The sequence below is a fragment of the Oncorhynchus gorbuscha genome, linkage group LG01 (assembly GCF_021184085.1).
Source record: "Oncorhynchus gorbuscha isolate QuinsamMale2020 ecotype Even-year linkage group LG01, OgorEven_v1.0, whole genome shotgun sequence".
NCBI lineage: Eukaryota > Metazoa > Chordata > Actinopteri > Salmoniformes > Salmonidae > Oncorhynchus > Oncorhynchus gorbuscha.
Genome location: NC_060173.1, coordinates 84,111,946 through 84,132,125, shown reverse-complemented (window position 1 = coordinate 84,132,125; position 20,180 = coordinate 84,111,946). Strand labels below are relative to the sequence as shown.

Here is a 20,180-nt window from a genome sequence, read left to right as displayed (position 1 = left end):
AACGATAATGACATACCTATAACTACATTTATGTGAATTTTGTTTGGTCACCCAAGAAGGTATGTATTGCAGCTTAATTGCATACTATGATTGGTATACTGAATTAAAATTCTGACTAATGTCTGTGATTATGCAATCCCTTGTTAACACTGTGCTGTTTAGTAGGTCCACTGTCTAGCAAGAAACAAAAATAGTTATACAAAGGTATGAGGGCAAGTTTGCCATTGTCTTTCCTTTTGTTAAAAAATATATGACTGATTATTCAACTTTAGTAAGTTCTGTATACTCGTTGCATAGGAATTTGTGCAGGTAGTAACACAGGCTCAGGTATAACACAGGTATGACAACCGGAGGAGAAATCGCAGGTTGCCTTTTAGTTGAATTTTGACCTGGTTCCTTACACTTGCCATTCTTCCCTTTTTCTCCAATCATTGTCGTGCATGGGCTATTGCTGAACTATCTGTCCCTGGTGATGAATGAACAGGTCCAGGCTTATCATGGAAACTTTTTGGGAAAGCATCTGTGGGACACCCATGGTGCACAGTAAGGAATGAAATATTATCTTAAAGTCTGAGGTCTGGAACAGTTCTGAATAAATATCAAAACAAGAGTGTCATCTCCAGTGCGTAGTAACATGTGTGAAGGAAATTGCTTCGCTAGGAGTGACTAACAGTAAATAATGTGGTTTCAATTAACAAGATTGAAAAAATACATTGGAACACTGCGCAATGCCCTGGCTGGGACTTGTTTGTTTGTCTGTGTGTCTGTGTGTGTGTGTGTGTGTGTGTGTCTGTGTGTGCGTGCTTTTGTCTGTGTCCTGTGATAAAGCACAGAGTGGACTCTTCTTTGTCAGATAACAGTTTCCTGTCATCCAGAACAGACAGACTGTCCACACCTGGAGTTCCAACCCCAGATATGAGGCTTCGTTCCTGGGAATGGACTCACTGTCTCCTGCCTCTCCTGGTGCTCTTCTCGGTTCTACTGTCCCACACTACAGCAGAACAGCATTCAGACAGAAAGAGATACTACTATATTGCTGCTGTGAACATAGACTGGGACTACACATCTAATGGACCACAGAGGTAAAACTAAAAACTAGTTAATAGCTTTGTATGAGATTTACTATATTCCTTTTTTTCTGTGACCTTTTGTCCTTGTATTGGGTCCTGCATGTGAAGTTGAATCTTTTTGACCTCGCTAAGAGCAGTGTTAATTCAAGTGTTTGGCATATGCTGTTGACTACATTACAGATTTACTGAGTTGATTTGGCTCTTGTCCTCTTGGAGGGTGTATCGTGTAATTGTTTGATCAGGTGGATAGGTCATGGCAGCACCACAGTGCTCTCTCACTTGTGTTCCATTGACTGGAACATGGGACAAAAATGAAAACGTACTGTTCTTCCTTTATATCATTGTGTGTATGTCAAGTATCTCCATCAATTATGTGACGAGAACAGTCTGCTTAGAAGGCAATATTGTCCTCTTTGGAAAAAGCTAAGCTTTAGTAATTATGTTTTATGTACAATTACAATCTCCAGCCAAGTTCTTGATTATTATCACCTTTATGATGTGAACCTTAGACTGGGGAATATAAAACGATGTGCATGATAATTATGTATTTAAGTTACTGAATTATGTGTAGAATTTGTCTTTCTATATCACCCACTGTATGTTTTATATTGGGTCCTTTTCTGTTCATTCACCGTTTGTGTTTTTCCATTGTTGTCTAGGTCTGGCCCCTCCTATAGGAAAGCGGTGTACAGGGAGTATGAGAAGGGATTCAAGCAGGCCAAGACCCATCCTTCCTGGCTAGGTAAATTATGTTTATGCTTTGGCATTTTCACCGTTGTCGGGTAAATTATGTGTATGAGTCTGGGCTATCCCACATACAGACTGTCTTTCATTAGTGAATGTTCCTGTTTCCCCATACAGTCACAACTCCACCTCAAGTTCCCTCATGACTGATAAACATAATAAACATGATAAGATACATTTACTCCTGTCTGCATGTACTGTATGTGTCTTTCAGAGTGGTTGGAATAAAGAGGACATTACATTTTCATTGGACCTTCTACTCCATCTTCTTTTCTGACCCAATGACAATGTATCATGTTGAATGATGAACTGAGTTTCTGTAATAGCACCTTTAACTGCACAGCAAAATCAATGGTGTGAATTTAACTCTGAAAGTGTCAAATGTACACTATTGTCAGTGAACTGAACTGGTATTAAAATAATCATTTAGAAAGTTTTAAAGATTTAACTCTGTTGCAGTGTTCCCCATTTTACTTTTAAAGTTTTCAAAGGAACTCGATTCTGGTGTTTGCTTAGCTCTACTGTAGCGTAATACGCAACACCTACAGTGTAAAGCATAACACTTGATTTGGCGTAAAATGGACTCCCTTTGCTAAGTGCTGACTCTTACACTTTTTCAGTGTAAGAAATGAACACCTGTAGTTTTACAGTAAATCATTTTGGGCTGTTGTTTTAACACTGTATGGTGTAAAGTCTCATTTGCATATTTCCCAGGGTTCCTTTTCTTTTTGAGTAAATTGTAGAGTTAACACCCATGACTACTTGTTAGTGACAGAGACATGGTTGTAGAATTATTTCCTGCTAAAGGCCTGTGGTTTTCACCAAGTGATTTCCTGGATAAATGTAATTAAAATTAAACTATAACAATACATTACATATATCATATCATAAGCACTTATTTATTGGCTTACTTGATTACCTAGTTTTATCCTAACACAGTGGTGTTATGAAACCTCTGGTTAACAAGCCACAGCAGGCCTGCAAGTCACATTATGCTGGCTTGTAAAGTGTTACGTAATACCTATAGGAATCCAGCCAGAGTTAAGATATCCAATGGTCGGAATTGTTATTCACCTGCCACTTGCATTCAGAACAACTTTCAGGATTGGACACACCTACTCATTCCATGGTTGTTCTTTATTTTTACTATTTTTGACATTGTAGAATAATAGTGAAGACATCAAAACTATGAAATAACACATATGGAATCATGTAGTAACCAAAAAAGTGTTTTAAAAAAATCCAAATATATTTTATATTTGAGATTCTTCAAAGTAACCACTCTTTGCCTTGATGACAGCTTTGCACACTCTTGGCAGTCTCTAAACAGCTTTATTTTAATTTAATTTTAATTTCACCTTTATTTAACCAGGTAGGCTAGGTGAGAACAAGTTCTCATTTGCAACTGCGACCTGGCCAAGATAAAGCATAGCAATTCGACACATACAACAATACAGAGTTACACATGGAATAAACAAACATAGTCAATAATACAGTAGAACAAAAGAAAACAAAAAGTCTATATACAGTGAGTGCAAATGAGGTAAGATACGGGAGTTAAGGCAATAAATAGGCCATGGTGGAGAAGTAATTACAATATAGCAATTTAAACACTGGAATGGTAGATGTGCAGAAGTTGAATGTGCAAGTAGAGATACTGGGGTGCAAAGGAGCAAGATAAATAAATGCATACGGGGATGAGGGGGATGAGGTAGGTAGATAGATGGGCTGTTTACAGATGGACTATGTACAGGTGCAGTGATCTGTGAGCTGCTCTGACAGCTGGTTCTTAAAGCTAGTGAGGGAGATATGAGTCTCCAGCTTCAGAGATTTTTGCAGTTTGTTCCAGTCATTGGCAGCAGAGAACTGGAAGGAAAGACGACCAAAGGAGGAATTGGCCTTGGGGGTGACCAGTGAGATATACCTGATGGAGCACATGCTACGAGTGGATGCTGCTATGGTGATCGACGCACGGCGATTCAGACAGTTAGCAGGCTGATGCTAACACGCTAATAGTTAGTAGGCCGGGGCAAAACAAGCTAGCAGTTAGCAAACCGGGTTAGCAAGCAAGCAGTTAGCAGGGGCTAGCAGTTAGCAGACCGGGGCAGGCAAGCTAGCAGTTAGTAGACCGGGGCTAGCAAGTTAGCCTTTGGGGGACGTCGCGATGGGGGTAAGTCTGTTTTTGCCTCTTCGTGCGGTGACGTCGATAGACCGGTCGGGGAGTTAGTAGGGTTCCAAGTAGCTCTAGGTAGCTAGAAGTCCTAGCAGGTTAGCAGAATGTGCCTTCAGTGGGCGTCGCACCTGAGGGGCCTGTTGGAATCCCCGGGCAGATTATGTCGGTATTCCAGTCATAGAGGATCGGTGGGGTTCCGTGCCCCGTACCGGCAGTAGAAGGGGTCGGATATTGTAGCCCAGGAGTGAGCCGGAAGATGGGTCCAGCATGGGCTAGCCCCAGGCTAGTTGGTGCTAGCTCCGGGACGGAAACGTTAGCAGATAGTCACCTGGAATGCATTTAAATTAAACGGTGTGACTTGTTCAAATTCGTGGAAAAGCAGCCAACGTGCTCAGCATACAGTATTTGGGAACTCCTTCAAGACTGTTGGAAAAGAATGCAGAGGGTGTGCAAAACTGTCATCAAGGCAAAGGTTGGCTACTTTGAAGAATCTATTTGGATTTGTTTAACACTGTTTTGGTTACTACATGATTCCATATCGGTTATTTCATAGTTTTGATGTCTTCACTATTATTCTACTATGTAGAAAATAGTAAAAATAAAGAAAAACCCTTGAATGAGTAAGTGTGTACAAACCTTTTACTGGTACTGTACATGCAAAAGCACAGATATTAAAAACAATCCTAAAAAAACTAGCTGCAGTAGCATGCTGAGAAATATAATAATGATAGGTGTGGTTTTGATGGGACTGTTTTAATCTCCACAGTATAAAACAATAACTATGGTTATTAACACCAGCACTGAGTGTTAATGTCACTCTTACAGTGTGAATTTAACTCCTGAATGAAGACTAGAAATGTTATAATAAAAAATGAACACCAATTTGCTATGTGCTATAGCGCATTTAGTCACAAAGTGCTTTGCATTGTACGGGATGATATTGAGTCCACCACCACGAATGTGTAGGCTTTTAAAGGTCCCTCACAGCCATTCTGATTCCCAAGTAAAACAGAATTTTGAGTGACTAAAATATCACCAATAATATTGGTTTGGATAGTATTTTTTCTTCAATGGCTAACTACCAGGAAGTTCAAAAGACTGGCTGAGTGGGCAGGGAGCTTATATTCATGAGCTCTATGAGACACCTATGTCAAGCAACTTGGATGAAAGTAAGTAGTGTTGCGGTAAAATCATCATGTAAATTTGGTGATGCACAAAGCAACTCAAACATCTCCCATTTCGCATTTCTCTTGTGATGCGGTTCACAGAAGCACTGACGGATGTGTTGACTTGACAACTGCGTCAGCATTTTGAATGAACCCCCCCCTTTTGTTCCATGCTGGCTGAAGACCTAGCTAGCCAGTAACTAGCAAACACCAGACACAGATGAAGACCTACCTAGCCAGTAACTAGCAAACACCAGACACAGATGAAGACCTACCTAGCCAGTAACTAGCAAACACCAGACACAGATGAAGACCTACCTAGCCAGTAACTAGCAAACACCAGACACAGATGAAGACCTAGCTAGCCAGTAACTAGCAAACACCAGACACAGATGAAGACCTAGCTAGCCAGTAACTAGCAAACACCAGACACAGATGAAGACCTAGCTAGCCAGTAACTAGCAAACACCAGACACAGATGAAGACCTACCTAGCCAGTAACTAGCAAACACCAGACACAGATGAAGACCTACCTAGCCAGTAACTAGCAAACACCAGACACAGATGAAGACCTACCTAGCCAGTAACTAGCAAACACCAGACACAGATGAAGACCTACCTAGCCAGTAACTAGCAAACACCAGACACAGATGAAGACCTAGCTAGCCAGTAACTAGCAAACACCAGACACAGATGAAGACCTAGCTAGCCAGTAACTAGCAAACACCAGACACAGATGAAGACCTACCTAGCCAGTAACTAGCAAACACCAGACACAGATGAAGACCTACCTAGCCAGTAACTAGCAAACACCAGACACAGATGAAGACCTAGCTAGCCAGTAACTAGCAAACACCAGACACAGATGAAGACCTAGCTAGCCAGTAACTAGCAAACACCAGACACAGATGAAGACCTAGCTAGCCAGTAACTAGCAAACACCAGACACAGATGAAGACCTAGCTAGCCAGTAACTAGCAAACACCAGACACAGATGAAGACCTACCTAGCCAGTAACTAGCAAACACCAGACACAGATGAAGACCTACCTAGCCAGTAACTAGCAAACACCAGACACAGATGAAGACCTACCTAGCCAGTAACTAGCAAACACCAGACACAGATGAAGACCTACCTAGCCAGTAACTAGCAAACACCAGACACAGATGAAGACCTAGCTAGCCAGTAACTAGCAAACACCAGACACAGATGAAGACCTAGCTAGCCAGTAACTAGCAAACACCAGACACAGATGAAGACCTACCTAGCCAGTAACTAGCAAACACCAGACACAGATGAAGACCTACCTAGCCAGTAACTAGCAAACACCAGACACAGATGAAGACCTACCTAGCCAGTAACTAGCAAACACCAGACACAGATGAAGACCTACCTAGCCAGTAACTAGCAAACACCAGACACAGATGAAGACCTACCTAGCCAGTAACTAGCAAACACCAGACACAGATGAAGACCTACCTAGCCAGTAACTAGCAAACACCAGACACAGATGAAGACCTACCTAGCCAGTAACTAGCAAACACCAGACACAGATGAAAGGGGAAACATATAAGTATCTTTGCCAGATATGAATAATGTAAACTTTTATTTTGCTGACACCCTACAGTCAAATTTTGACACCAGTAGGGTAGCTATAGAACTATATAAACCACTCCCCTCTGCAAAGACGCTATCTCTGATGTTGGTTACAAAGTGTTACTTATTTAAATTAGGTAAGAGAATATCATGTTACCATAGGTGTATTAAAATGTCACCCTAATAATGAACCCAAGTGTTTGACATGGGGGATGGGACCAGTAACATCATCGTCAAACTTGATCAGTTTAGAAGCAACAGTCATTTTCATACTTTGCTCATCATACTTTGATCTGGTTTCATCCAAATATCATCCAATTTCATGAAAACACGATTTTGACTGTTCAGAAAAAATAACTAAATGAGCAGCAAGAACATCCCTCTTAACCAATGTGTTTTTGTTGTGTTTTGCAGGGCTCCTTGGGCCCACCATCCGTGGTCAAGAGGGAGAGACCATTGTGGTCATGTTCAAGAACATGGCGGATTGTCCTTACAGCCTCCATGCCCACGGGATCGCTTACGGGAAGCAGTCAGAGGGTGGGTACAAACCAATGATGTCGTCTGTATTAACTGGCCTATCAGAGCTCATTGGTGGTTCCTTTTAAATTGGGAATTGTTTTGACAGGTATTCCCACTAAGTGTTCTCGTCCAGAATTCTACAGATATAATTAATTAAAATCTGTCGGAAATTTCCAACAATTTACAAGTCTAGCCATGGTTGTTGTCATTATGACTGTGGTAACTATGTGGAAACAGTGAGGTATTCTATCCCAGACAGATTCACCCATCCTGTGGCCTAGACAGTCATTGATGTGGTTGGAAAAGGGGGACTTAGGGCATTTTGAATGTTATTCATTCAGTTAAGTACACATGTTGTGCAACACAAGCAGCTGTGTTTGGCCTTTTCATTAATATTAACCAGGACAGAGAGATTAACATTCAAGCCAGTCCTAAAGTCCAAGGGATACTCCCTAAAACCAGTGGAAATCCATGATTTCCCCTAATAAAGCCTTGGGGGGTTGACAGATGAGTTTTGTAAATGCACAGGATGTAGTGTTATTACTCTTTAATTCATACTTAATTCAAAATGAATTGTGCCATTGCAAGGTTAGGTAACATTGGAACAAGATGGCAGTGAATAGACCTCTTAAATTCCCCAGATTTTCCTAGATTCTACCATTTTTTATGAAGATGGTTTGCATATTTTGTAGATTAGCCATTTGTTAAATGTTAACTGGGGTCACTGTAAATTGTAAGTTTATTTAGAGTATAGGCGAATCAGGCCAGGTGACAAAGTTTTAACCTTGGACAACATCAAGACAAATTCTGATCATTAAATGGCAATTAAGTTATTTCTCATTCTGCTTTATTTTATTATTATGAACCAAACATGTCTCCCTTTAGGCTCCCTGTACTTTGACAACACGTCTCAATTTGAGAAGGAAGATGATGCGGTGCCCCCTGGAGGTGAACACACATACTACTGGGAGGTGACATCAGACATTGTCCCCCGGGCCGCAGACCCTTCCTGTCTCACCTACACCTACCTCTCCCACTTTGACATTGTCAAGGACTACAACTCAGGACTGATCGGCACCCTGCTCATCTGTAAAGCAGGTATGTAAATGTAAATGTGAAATGTATGAGACCTATTCCTGACACAGTGACATATGTACCAAAACAACCATGTCAGTAAGTAACCAGAAAGAAATCAACTGAACCACCCTCTGTACCTCCCTCCAGGTAGTCTTGACGTGTCTGGAGAACAGGTGTTGTTCCACCAGGAATACGTCTTCCTCATGGGAGTGTTGGATGAGAGTAAGAGCTGGTATAAGCCAAAGATGGACAGTGCCACTGCCACCCAAAGCCACATCAAACACACAATCAATGGATACACCAACGGATCAGTGCCAGGTCAGTCAGTCAGATCCTCTCTCATCACTCTGAGTTCTGCTGATATCTACAGATAATGGTTGTTGTGCTTTAAATACTTTAGTTTGTCTGCTTTAGTTGTTCCATCCCAGCTGGTTATTGCTTGGAACTATTGCTTCCACCTAATCCTTTCTCAGATTCTATGGCTATAGGGCGTGTAGTGGGCTCATTCCTTCCTCAAGTCTATCCCCCTCCCTATCTTCTCTCCATTTCCTCCTCCTGTCTCTCCCTTCCCCCCAGGTCTGACTGTCTGCGCCCACACCTCTGTCAGCCTGCACCTGGTGGGCATGAGTTCAGAGCCTGAGCTGTTCTCGGTGCACATCAATGGGCAGGTCCTGCAGCAGGCTGACCATCGGGTCTCCTCGGTGGGCCTGATCGCTGGCACTGCAACTAGCGCCAACATGACCGCCGTCAACACGGGCCGCTGGCTCCTCTCCTCACACACCAGCAAGCATCTGGAGGGTACGTGTCAATGGCTTGATGACATTCAAAACAGTTCTTTGGCTGTCCCCATAGAATAACCCTTTTTGATTCCAGGTAGAACTATTTTTGGATCCATGTAGAACCCTTTGTGGAAAGGATTTTGCATAGAACCGAAAATAGTTCTACCTGGAACCCAAAAATATATATTTTAAAGAGTTCAGCCGAAGAACCAGTTTAGGTTCTAGATAGCAAAAACACATTCTAAGTGTGTATTATATTTGCATATGGGTTCTGAGAATATATGTGGTGTGAGATTTACTGTGATGGACCACAGAACAGATTGAGGTTTATTCAGATATATTGTAGTGTATTGACATTTTGAAATGCACTTTGAATCAAGTTTGATTGATTGAATGTGTAATGTTCTATTCCCAACATGTTAAATCAATATGACCCTCCTGAACAAACTAACTTCTCTGCTGTTGCAGCTGGTATGCATGGCTTTGTCGAAGTGAGGAGCTGTGAGGGCTTTAACCCTCCCAAACGTAAGCTGACCATCAAGCAGAAACGAGAGAGCCAGGAGTGGACCTATTATATCGCAGCTGAGGAGGTTGTCTGGGACTACGCACCAAACATGCCAGAATACATTGACGGGTGAACAGCTTTACAGATATTTATTGACTTACTCATTTCGCTTTACTTTAGCCCACAATTATTTATCGATCTAAACTAAATTCAGCCAATTTAGAATTGGGAACCAATTCAGCTTAATACAGTAATAGATAATACCATCGTTGTATTTGTGACATGATCACCACTTTGACATTCTCCATTAATCTGTTGACTAATCTCAGTGTGACCTGACTTCCTGTGACATCACATCCATTTCTCTTCCTGTTTCTCTCAGAGACTTCAAGTTCAAGTATCTGAAGCGAAGCCCAGAGCGTATAGGCCAGAAATATAAGAAGGCAGTGTACACGCAGTACAAAGATGCCAAGTTCACTGAGAGGGCCGAAAACAAACAGAGGAAGATGGAGGTGGGCATCATTGGCCCTGTCATCAGGGCGCAGATCCATGATGTCATCAAGGTGAGATAAAAATGTTCTATTTTCAAATGCCCACTTTTTTTATGTGCCCAATTCTTAAGTTGTTAAGATGTGTATTCTACCTTCTTCTCCATGCATGAACACTAAACTCTGTCCACAATTGTCTTTTGCCAGTGCCTTCTCAAGCAACTGTTCCCCACATTCACAGATTGTCTTTAAGAACATGGCCACACGGCCGTACAGCATCTACCCACACGGACTGACCATCGACAAAGTAGCAGAGGGGGCCAACTACCCGGCAGGAGGTAACCAGACCCATGGGGTTCAGCCTGGCGAGACGCATACCTATGTGTGGCAGGTGATCGAAGAGGATGAACCTTTGGCGGGCGACTCGCAATGCCTGACCCGTATGTACCACAGTGCAGTGAACACACCCCGAGACATCGCCTCAGGCCTAGTTGGACCTCTGCTCATCTGCAAGAGCCAGTCCCTCAACAAGAGGAATGTGCAGGTACTACACTGATACAACTTCTACTCAATTACTAATACATCACTTCTAAGGAACATGCAGGTACTATACTACTGCTACTTCATTACTACTACTGCACTACTATAACATTTTACTACTACTACATAGGTACTGCAACTGGCCTCTCTCCTCTACTAATGCCAGAACAGAATTTAATACAATGTACTTTTACAAATTTTGGATGTACAGTGTTAAATGAAGCTTTGTCTCTGCAGCTGAAATCAGACAAAGAACAGCACGCCATGTTTACTGTTTTTGATGAGAATAAGAGCTGGTATCTAGATGACAACATTGTATCGTACAGTGAACCAGCAAAGGTCAAGAAAGAAGACCCAGAGTTTTATAAATCAAACGTTATGCATAGTGAGTATCACTTCCATTCATCAAAACAATTCATACATTTTAGAGACAGGAGTGGTCTGGGACAGCCAGAAGATTATTGAAATTGAGAAAATGTATCATATACTAAATCTTTCCTCCTATGTAGAATGCACTCCACATAGAAGAATCACATTCATAAAATTCAACTGCCTATCACTGTCTAAAACTGTGCTTCATATTCAGAAGAATAATTTTCCTCAAATCTGACCACCTCCTTTATTGACTAAAATGGTATAATTTCCTCCCCCAGCGATTAACGGTTACGTGTTCGAGAGTGGTCAGCTGCTGGGCTTCTGCAATGGTGAGATCGTGACGTGGCACGTGTCCAGTGTTGGAGAGCAGGACTACATCCAGACTGCAACCTTCTACGGTCACACTTTCGAATTGAACGATCAGACGGAGGACTTCCTCAGCCTGTTCCCCATGACTGGAGAGACCATCACCATGAACATGGATAACATTGGTGAGTCAGGGGTTAATGGGTTAACTGGCCATACACTCCTCCGCACACTCAAATTTCAAACATCTAACCTATAGTTCTACAAGATGCAATAGATAGGTTAGTAGTGGAAAATGCATTTGGGTCTTCAACCGTCAACTCTACAGCAGGCACAATACAGGATTAAGATGATGTAAAATGTTTCCTTTTGTTAGGATTCAAGGACTAAATATGGTCTGTTCTTTTGTTAGGTGTTTGGCTGCTGGCTTCCATGAACTCCCACGAGACCACCAAGGGAATGCGTGTGAAGTTCAGAGACGTGGAGTGCTTCCGAGACTACGTCTATGAATACGAAGACGAGACCATGACGGCGACAGAGACGGAGCCGAAGGTCAGCGCTGACTTCTCCATCTGGAAACCCATGGACATTAACGAGGCTAAAGATAAGGAGAAGAAGGACGAGGTGAAAGAGAAAAAGAAGATGGTGGAGATTGATGAATATACAGCGGGCTGGGCCGATTTTCTGGATCTTAGGTCAATCAAGAAACAGACGAATGAGACGGACGTGGAGATGTTGGATCTCTCTCCGTACGACTACGATAGCGCTGATGTGCCTGATCCCGACGGAGACGCGAATGCAAACCACACCTCATCCTCTTACGATGCACCTACAAACACGTCATTGGCCGAGAGGGAGACGATTGACGGAGGCAACTTTACGACAAAGGCTTCGTTGAACAAGAGCATAATTGAGAATGCAACAGAAGCGCTGAACTTTACCACAGATCAGTTACACTCAAATCTTAACAGCTCCTCAATGGCTGAGACTGAATCAATGAACAAAACAGCTCATAACAACAGTTTATCATTTGTCGACAGCAACAACACTTCAGTAAGTACCAATAGTACAGAAGTTACAGCAACCAAAGATTCACCAGGTCCGTTCAACAATAGCTCAGAGGCTGAGAGTGAGAGAGTGATGCAGATCAGAGGGGATGTCTTCTCTTACTCTATGCCTCTTCCCGACCCCTCTTCCAACACCACAGAAGAGAACAAGGGGATTGACGCCAACGATATTGTACTCCTGGCCAGAGAGTCTACAACTGCTTCATCCAATGAAAACGGAACAGCTTCAAATTCATCTCCGAATATAACCAACCAATCGGAGAGTGTGGTGAGTGCTGAAGTTGCAGAGTTCATTTTTACCTTGGTGGAAGAACACAACATGACCAACTTTGACCTTGAAATTGAGGATAGTGGTAACATAACCGTGAACGGTTCATTGGACACCAACACCACCACTGAGCAAGGAAATGGTACCTATTTCTCTGACGCCACGTCCACACCTGGCAACGTCAGCAGTGTGGTGCCACAAAATGGCACACAACCATCAGACATTGAAACATTCTCTGACATAGTGCCCAAACAAAATGGCACAGCAAACACTTCTGGTTTGAACCACTGGAATTCATCAGAGGAGACTAGTTCTGAGAGTGAAAAGAACGCCGCTGTGCCGGATGCCGTTGTAGAGTTGTCCTCAGAAAGCTCAGAATTCTCTAATGAGACTACTGACGCTAATCCTGCTGCGGCCAATCTGTCACTGTCAACCAATCAGCAGCCAAACAGCAGCTCGGAGGAGATTCTATCCCAGAGTTCTGAGAGCTCCAAGGAGGAAGTGGTAATCTACCTGAGAAACAACAGGAGTGAGGTCATCCGCACCATCTCTGTTGACCCGCAGGGGGAGCACTGGGGCTATGAGGGGACACACGGGATGGTCCCAATGGAGATGCCAGATCACATGACGAAATATATTGGAAACAAGCTCCCAGAGCCGCCAAATACTCTGGAACCAAGCCCAACTCCGGAAATGCGGAAACCCAACATCAAGGTCGTCCACCGCAGACAAAGACCCCGTAAAGGCTATGCCATGAAAACCAAGAAGAAGAAGGAGTACAAGCCCCAGCCTCCGAGAGGCCGCAGTTTCTCCCCCAGGGGTTTCAAACCCCCTCCTATCACCGGTCAAACCCCCAGAGGGACCCGACCCATTTCCAGCGAGGAGGACTTCTCAAACAAAGCCATTGTGATTGGCGTGCCACGACCCGACTTCAGCGACTATGAGATTTATGTCCAGAGTGACGGCAGTGATGACCCGGATGCTGTCCTAGACATGGCAGCGGTTAACGCTAGAGAGGAGTATGAGTACGTCGACTACATTGACCCATACAAAGAGAAGGAGGACATGCACGACCTAACTCTGGATGAGAATGCAAAATATTTCCTCAAAATGGCGGGTGAAAACGTGAGGACATACTTCATTACTGCGGAGGAGGTGCAGTGGGACTACGGGGGCTATGGACAGAAGTAAGCACAATAGAGCGGATGGGGCTGAGGTGTGGGATGTGTTGGGGAAACATAATGTCCCTTGTTTATTGTTCTATGTGCTCAAATGATATTTCTTCTGACTGGAATTATGCGTACCTTCTTTTTTGTTCCATAAACCCTTTTGTCCATTGTCTCTCCACAACAGGAGGATGGATAAGGCACAGAAAGCCGACAGGTCCACAAGATTCACCAAGGTAGTGTTCCGAGGTTACCTGGACAGCACGTTCAGCACGCCAGACATCCGGGGGGAGATGGACGAACACCTGGGCATCCTGGGGCCAGTCATCAAGGCAGAGGTTGAACAGACCATAATGGTAAGACAGGAAACCCTGACGGCTACCTTATGCATGGATCTACTGTAGGTGCGTTTTGCCCATGATCATGAATAATGGACCATGTAATCAAACTGATGTTCCTGGTCTGTAGGTATTACGGTATTTTTCAGGAAATTAAATGTGTGTCCTTGGTCTGTAGGTATTTTTCAGGAACCTGGCCAGCCGCCCGTACTCCTTGCACGCCAATGGGGTTTCCTACACCAAGCAGACAGAGGGGTTGTCATACGAGGATGAGTCCAAGTACTGGTACAAGTATGACAATGAAGTCCAGCCCAACACCACATATACATACCTCTGGAAGGTCAACGCCAATGTCGGGCCCACCGGAGACGAGTCAGACTGTCGCACCTGGGCCTACTACTCTGGGGTTAACCCTGTGAGTAAACACTTACCTTCTGATGGTTTAGTTCATTAATGTAGCTGATACAACATCACTATTTTCTATGAATAGTCCTTTTTGTGCTTCTGAGGTATTTAATGTGATAACTTTGTGTTGACGTGTGATGTCTTGTCCTCTGAAGCATCTCCTACACTAACCTGTTGTGTCTTTGTGATCTGTTGAGGGATATTCCAATAATCTAGTGTTTGATTGTTTGTTTTCTCTCGTCTCATCCAGGAGAAAGATATAAACTCTGGTCTGATTGGGCCATTGCTGGTGTGTCGTAAGGGCACTCTGAGCACGAAGGCAGTGGACATGAGGGAGTTCATGCTCCTCTTCATGACCTTCGATGAGTCCAAGAGCTGGTACTACGAGAAGAACCATGAGATAATGGAGAGGAAGAACAAACGAGCCAGGGTGATGGACCATGACTTCAGCGATAACCTCAAATTCAGCGGTAGGCACCTTCTAATCTGACACCATTTTGACTAAATGAAAGGTAATGGTGGATAACTGACTAGTGGGTCACGGCTGTTCCCTCCTGGATCAAGTCTTGATTTTGGATTTTTGGTTGTAAAATCATGAATTTACAAATCAGAGATTGTTTAATCGTTAATTTGTCGGGGGTTGTGTGTCTGTGGCGGGGAGCAGCCATCAACGGAATCATCTTCAGTCTGAAGGGTCTGAGGATGTACACTAACCAGACGGTCCGCTGGCACCTCTTCAACATGGGATCTCCCAGAGACCTCCACAGTGTCCACTTCCACGGCCAGACCTTCATCCACAAACAGACCAGGGACCACACCCAGGCTGTCTACCCACTGTTGCCTGGTGAGAACTTAACTGGATGGATAGATGACATGTTTTGTCACATTTAGGGCAAAACGGTCCTAATGCTATGTAAATGCTTGAGTTGAAAAGTGTGTATTTGAGTGGGAAAACACTGTTGTTTCACTTAGTCGCGTAGGCTGTGAGAACTGATTAGAGCCTGTTCTTGTTTGTACAATGCTTGAAAGAAGTGGAGCCGAGCCCTGCTATCTCTCGTGTAACCTTGCCTCCCCCTCGGAGAGGCAAGCAGCTCTTTGTGTAGAAGAAGTATATAATGACTGTGTGACTCTGTATCCTTTGAGTTCCTCTCCGAGTGTGATCTCGTCTGCAATTGCTTGAATAAACTCTTAATAACTGGATAATTATCCCTAGTTGATCCTTGGAAAGAGTTTTCCTCAACACTACTAACCGGCTCTGGTTTTGTTTCCCAGGGGGCTTTGCAACTCTGGAGATGTTGCCTTCCAAGCCGGGGCTGTGGCAGCTGGAGTCAGAGGTTGGACTCTCCCAACAGAGGGGGATGCAGACCCTCTTCCTGGTTCTAGATAATAGTATGACCCACTCAAAAGCACTTATGCTAATGGTACCAATTTCTCAATGCCACATGTAACAGCAAAGGTGTAATGTCCACCTCAACTCCCAGAGAGTCGTTTTTACTGCTAGTGTCAATGCTTATTGAGTGAATTGACTTAATCCAAGTCATATCAACGGTCATTATCCCAAAGAATCAGTCCCATAATAAAATCTATTTGTGTTTTCCAGAGTGTTACCATCCACTGGGTCTGATTTCTGGGAGCATCAAAGACAACCAGATCACAGCGAACGACAAAAGAGGTATCCTTACACTCAGTATCCCTCCGCCCTCTAGATGTTGGGTGCCTAATCAGAAATAATACTACCAACTGACATCTAGCCTTCCAAGTTAGATGTCCTTCAGTGATGTTTGAACTTTTACTGTTGCAAAAGCAACATTCCAAGTATAAATACTAAAGGATTTTTTTTTTTTAAAGTGTTTTGAGAAAAATAGTGTTTTTTAGACACTTCAAGGAATTGGTCTGAATCCATGATGTCATCAGCCTCCCTGCTTGCTTGAGGAACAATAGATCACAAAGGAGGAATTGCCCATCCCCCACTTGTGCCATGACATACCTGGACCACCTATTGAGATGTGCCTTTTGTTTAGTAAATGGGCTAATCAGGGTCACACTTAGTAGTCTTAAACAAATCTACTTTGAAACAAAAGTATACACCTCACACACATGGTTATGGGCTTAAAACGAAGAAGGCACCTGCATCATGTTAGATATGGAGTTATAGGTATAACAGGTATAACATTATAACATTTTGAGTTTGCATCTCAATATTACACTTGATATACATCACAGAGGACTGAAATGTAACAAAACCGTTTGACACAGAAACACCGGATTTTCTGCGTTTTATTTTATGTTTACTAATGATGAAATTATGAAAAATATTAATAACATTCCACCCATGAGGTCACTAGGTCATTTGACTGCAGGAAAGGGCAACATGAGGTGAAAATGAGTCTGGAGTGCCACTTTAACAGTTGCAGTGTTTTACCCAGAGGAGGCCGGTGGGAGGAGCTATAGGTGGGCGGCCTCACTGTAATGGCTGGAATGGAATAAATGGAACGGTATCAAACTCATCAAACATATGGAAACAACATGTTTGACTCTGTTCCATTTATTCAATTCCAGACATTACATTGAGCCCATCCTCCAATAGTACCTCCCACCAGCCTCCGCTGCTTTCACCCTCTAACTAACTTGTTTCTCCTTATGCAGGCTACTGGGAGCCCCATCTGGCCAGACTGAACAACCAAGGCAAATACAATGCATGGAGTACAGACAAGACAGGCAGCTGGATACAGGTACATAACCTCACCTCCCAGGGAATACATGTGTCTGCAATATTATGTAGCTGGTGAGCAGTGAGCATGCATTCCTCAGCGTTTCCTACAGGTGGCAGCATAATCATACCATTACAGCGTCTTTGTGAGGATACACTCTGTTGAGGTGGGGTGACATGAGTGTCATGCCTTGGTCCTGAGTATTTCCTGACCCTGTAAACTCGATAGGTGAGGTTTTATGTGTCTCAACTTGGTGATACCTATTTGGTGACACCTGTAGTGATGCCTACTGTGACCATTGACCTGTAGGTAGACTTTCAGAGGCCCGTGGTGATCAGTCAGGTCGCGACACAGGGCGCCAAGCAGATGTTCTCCTCCCACTACATGGTCAACTACACCATATCCTACAGCACGGACAAGAGGAAGTGGATCTACTACAAGGGAGACAGCAACGAGTTCAGGATGGTGAGGAGTACGTCTATAGATCAGCGTGGTTGGAGAGCAATGGAACACGTGTGACGGGATTGTGTGTTTACATTCTAACATTGCTGTTATTCTAGTTATATGCACTGTGTTATATTTACATTGTCAAAAATCAGAGATACTTCTGATAGATACTTTTGATATACTTTTGATAGATACTTTTGATATACTTTTGATAGATACTTTTGAATTTGTTCATTGCTATGACTGCTAAATATACAGAGATACAGTACATATGACTATATATGTTTTTAATCCAAATGTTTTTCTTCCATTCTCCAGACATTCACTGGTAACGAGGAAGCTCATCAGGTGAAGGTCAACACCCTCTTCCCTCCCCTGATTGGTCGGTTTATCAGACTTCACCCTCTCCACTCCCACAACTCGCCCATGGTCCGCATGGAGTACTACGGCTGTGAGCTGGACGGTGAGCGATGAGGATGTTGTTGTTGTTGATGATGGTGATGGTGATGATGACGATGGCAATTATAATGATGATAATGATGACGGGTAGCATTCCTACTGTTTAATGTTATGTTAGCATCCAAGCCTATGTTCGAGCACAAATATTTCCCAATAAACGTGCAATAAAGTGAAAGTATTCTAATTCCTTCCATCAGGTTGCTCAGTGCCCCTGGGTATGGAGAGCGGACGGATAGAGGACCATCGTATCACTGCCAGCTCTACAGCCTCCAGCTGGTACTCTGGTTCCTGGCAAGCCTCACTGGCACGACTCAACACACAGGGCACCATCAACGCATGGCAAGCCAAGGTACGATCACACACACAGATCCATGTAGGCACATGTGCGTGCGCACACACACACACGCACACACACACACATATATATATATACTGTATGTACAAACTAATGTGGGCACACTCACCATTCCAGGTCAGTCATCCCTCTGTCCCGCCTGTCTCTCCCCAGAATAACAACATGAACCAGTGGCTGCAGGTGGAGCTGGCCCAGGTAAAGAAGATCACAGGTATCATAACGCAGGGGGCCAAGTCCCTGGGCACAGAGATGTACGTCATCTGCTACACTCTGGAGTACAGCGATGATGGACTACACTGGATGAAGTACACTGACGATGATGACAACATGTCAAAGGTAGGAAAAGTCAGGCAAAAGAGTTATGCGATGGTATTAAGCGATGGTATTGAGGGTTATTTTACAGTCCTGCTGTTACTTCTCTACCCAAGCTATCGCTAATAAGTATTCATCTGATAATACTATTAGATGAAGAGTTCAAAATACTGACATGCTGTCTGTCTTCCACACTCCCGGCAGACTTTCCCCGGCAACACGGATAACAATGGCCATGTGAAGAACTACATTTATCCTCCAATCTTCTCTCGCTTTATCAGAGTCATCCCTCAGAGCTGGAAGACCTCCATCACACTCAGGATAGAACTGCTGGGCTGTGACTTTGAATGAGGGACACACACACACACACATCCAAGATGCACAAATCACATTTCTACTTTAAGATCTTCATGCACATCCAAACGTCAGGTGCGCGCAGTAACTCAACCCATCACATAAATGATGAATTGATGTCAAAGGGAAATTTGAGGGAAATTCGAGGGAAGTATGAGTCATGTGCACGTTTCTCAGATTGGGATTCAGCTCTTCGCTCATATAGGATACAGACAATTATACGGCTTCATACATAAGAAGGCGCCTAAAGCTTAGCAGATAGAGCAATATGCATTTTACTATGTCGTCTTTATACTTTGTACGTTGTATCATAATTGAACATGAATGTAATGTAAATAATGTAAGTAGTACTCAGAGTATTTCATTCGTTTTTGTCAATAAAAAATATATTATTGCTCATATTTTGTCAGTCACTGTGCCTCATTCTAGGATTGCGGCACGTTGTATGAAACTGTGGAAGCATAAAACATACAGTACCTCCTATATAATAAAACATACTTTTTCCAAATACTACATTCTACCATAGTATAATTTAGTCAAATTCTGAATTGACCCCGACCCTGAGGGAGTGAGTAGACAGAGAGAAAAGGTGGATGGTAGAGACTCCCTGTTATTGTAGGCGTGTGAACAGGAGAGATCTCCCAGCCCAGTGGGGTGAAGGTGTCACCTTTTGCACCTCTGATAATGCCCTCTGTGGGGGTGTATGTCACACCTCCGAGCCCCAGAGTCAACAGCCAAGTGCAGCTGCAAACACAGGACCTGTTTGTCTGTTTGCCTGCCTGCTAAAAGAGACACCAGAGGTGTGAAAGTCTCAGCGAGAGCTGGGTCTGCAAAAGAACCCAACAGGAGAGAGCTTTGAAAATGTCCAAATCAAATTGTATTAGTCACATGCTTCGTAAACAACAGATGTAGACTAACAGTGAAATAATATATAATAATAATAATAATAATAATAATAAA

General features: G+C 43.3%; 1 protein-coding gene across 1 annotated transcript; it reads left to right on the top strand.

The window, feature by feature from the left end:
• Nucleotides 1-457: 457 nt before the first annotated feature.
• On the top strand, nucleotides 458-19,621 carry f5 (coagulation factor V). The gene is made up of 25 exons (XM_046363001.1): nucleotides 458-543; nucleotides 876-1,082; nucleotides 1,730-1,812; nucleotides 7,164-7,286; nucleotides 8,154-8,366; nucleotides 8,493-8,663; nucleotides 8,922-9,143; nucleotides 9,593-9,758; nucleotides 10,012-10,192; nucleotides 10,359-10,661; nucleotides 10,895-11,042; nucleotides 11,311-11,523; nucleotides 11,751-13,860; nucleotides 14,027-14,195; nucleotides 14,356-14,592; nucleotides 14,833-15,052; nucleotides 15,247-15,426; nucleotides 15,855-15,971; nucleotides 16,183-16,254; nucleotides 17,229-17,314; nucleotides 17,603-17,758; nucleotides 18,059-18,203; nucleotides 18,397-18,548; nucleotides 18,708-18,890; nucleotides 19,071-19,621. The coding sequence occupies exons 1-25, from the start codon at nucleotides 473-475 to the stop codon at nucleotides 19,215-19,217; spliced, it is 6,075 nt and encodes a 2,024-aa protein (XP_046218957.1). The 5' UTR covers nucleotides 458-472; the 3' UTR covers nucleotides 19,218-19,621.
• The last annotated feature ends 559 nt before the right edge of the window (nucleotides 19,622-20,180 follow it).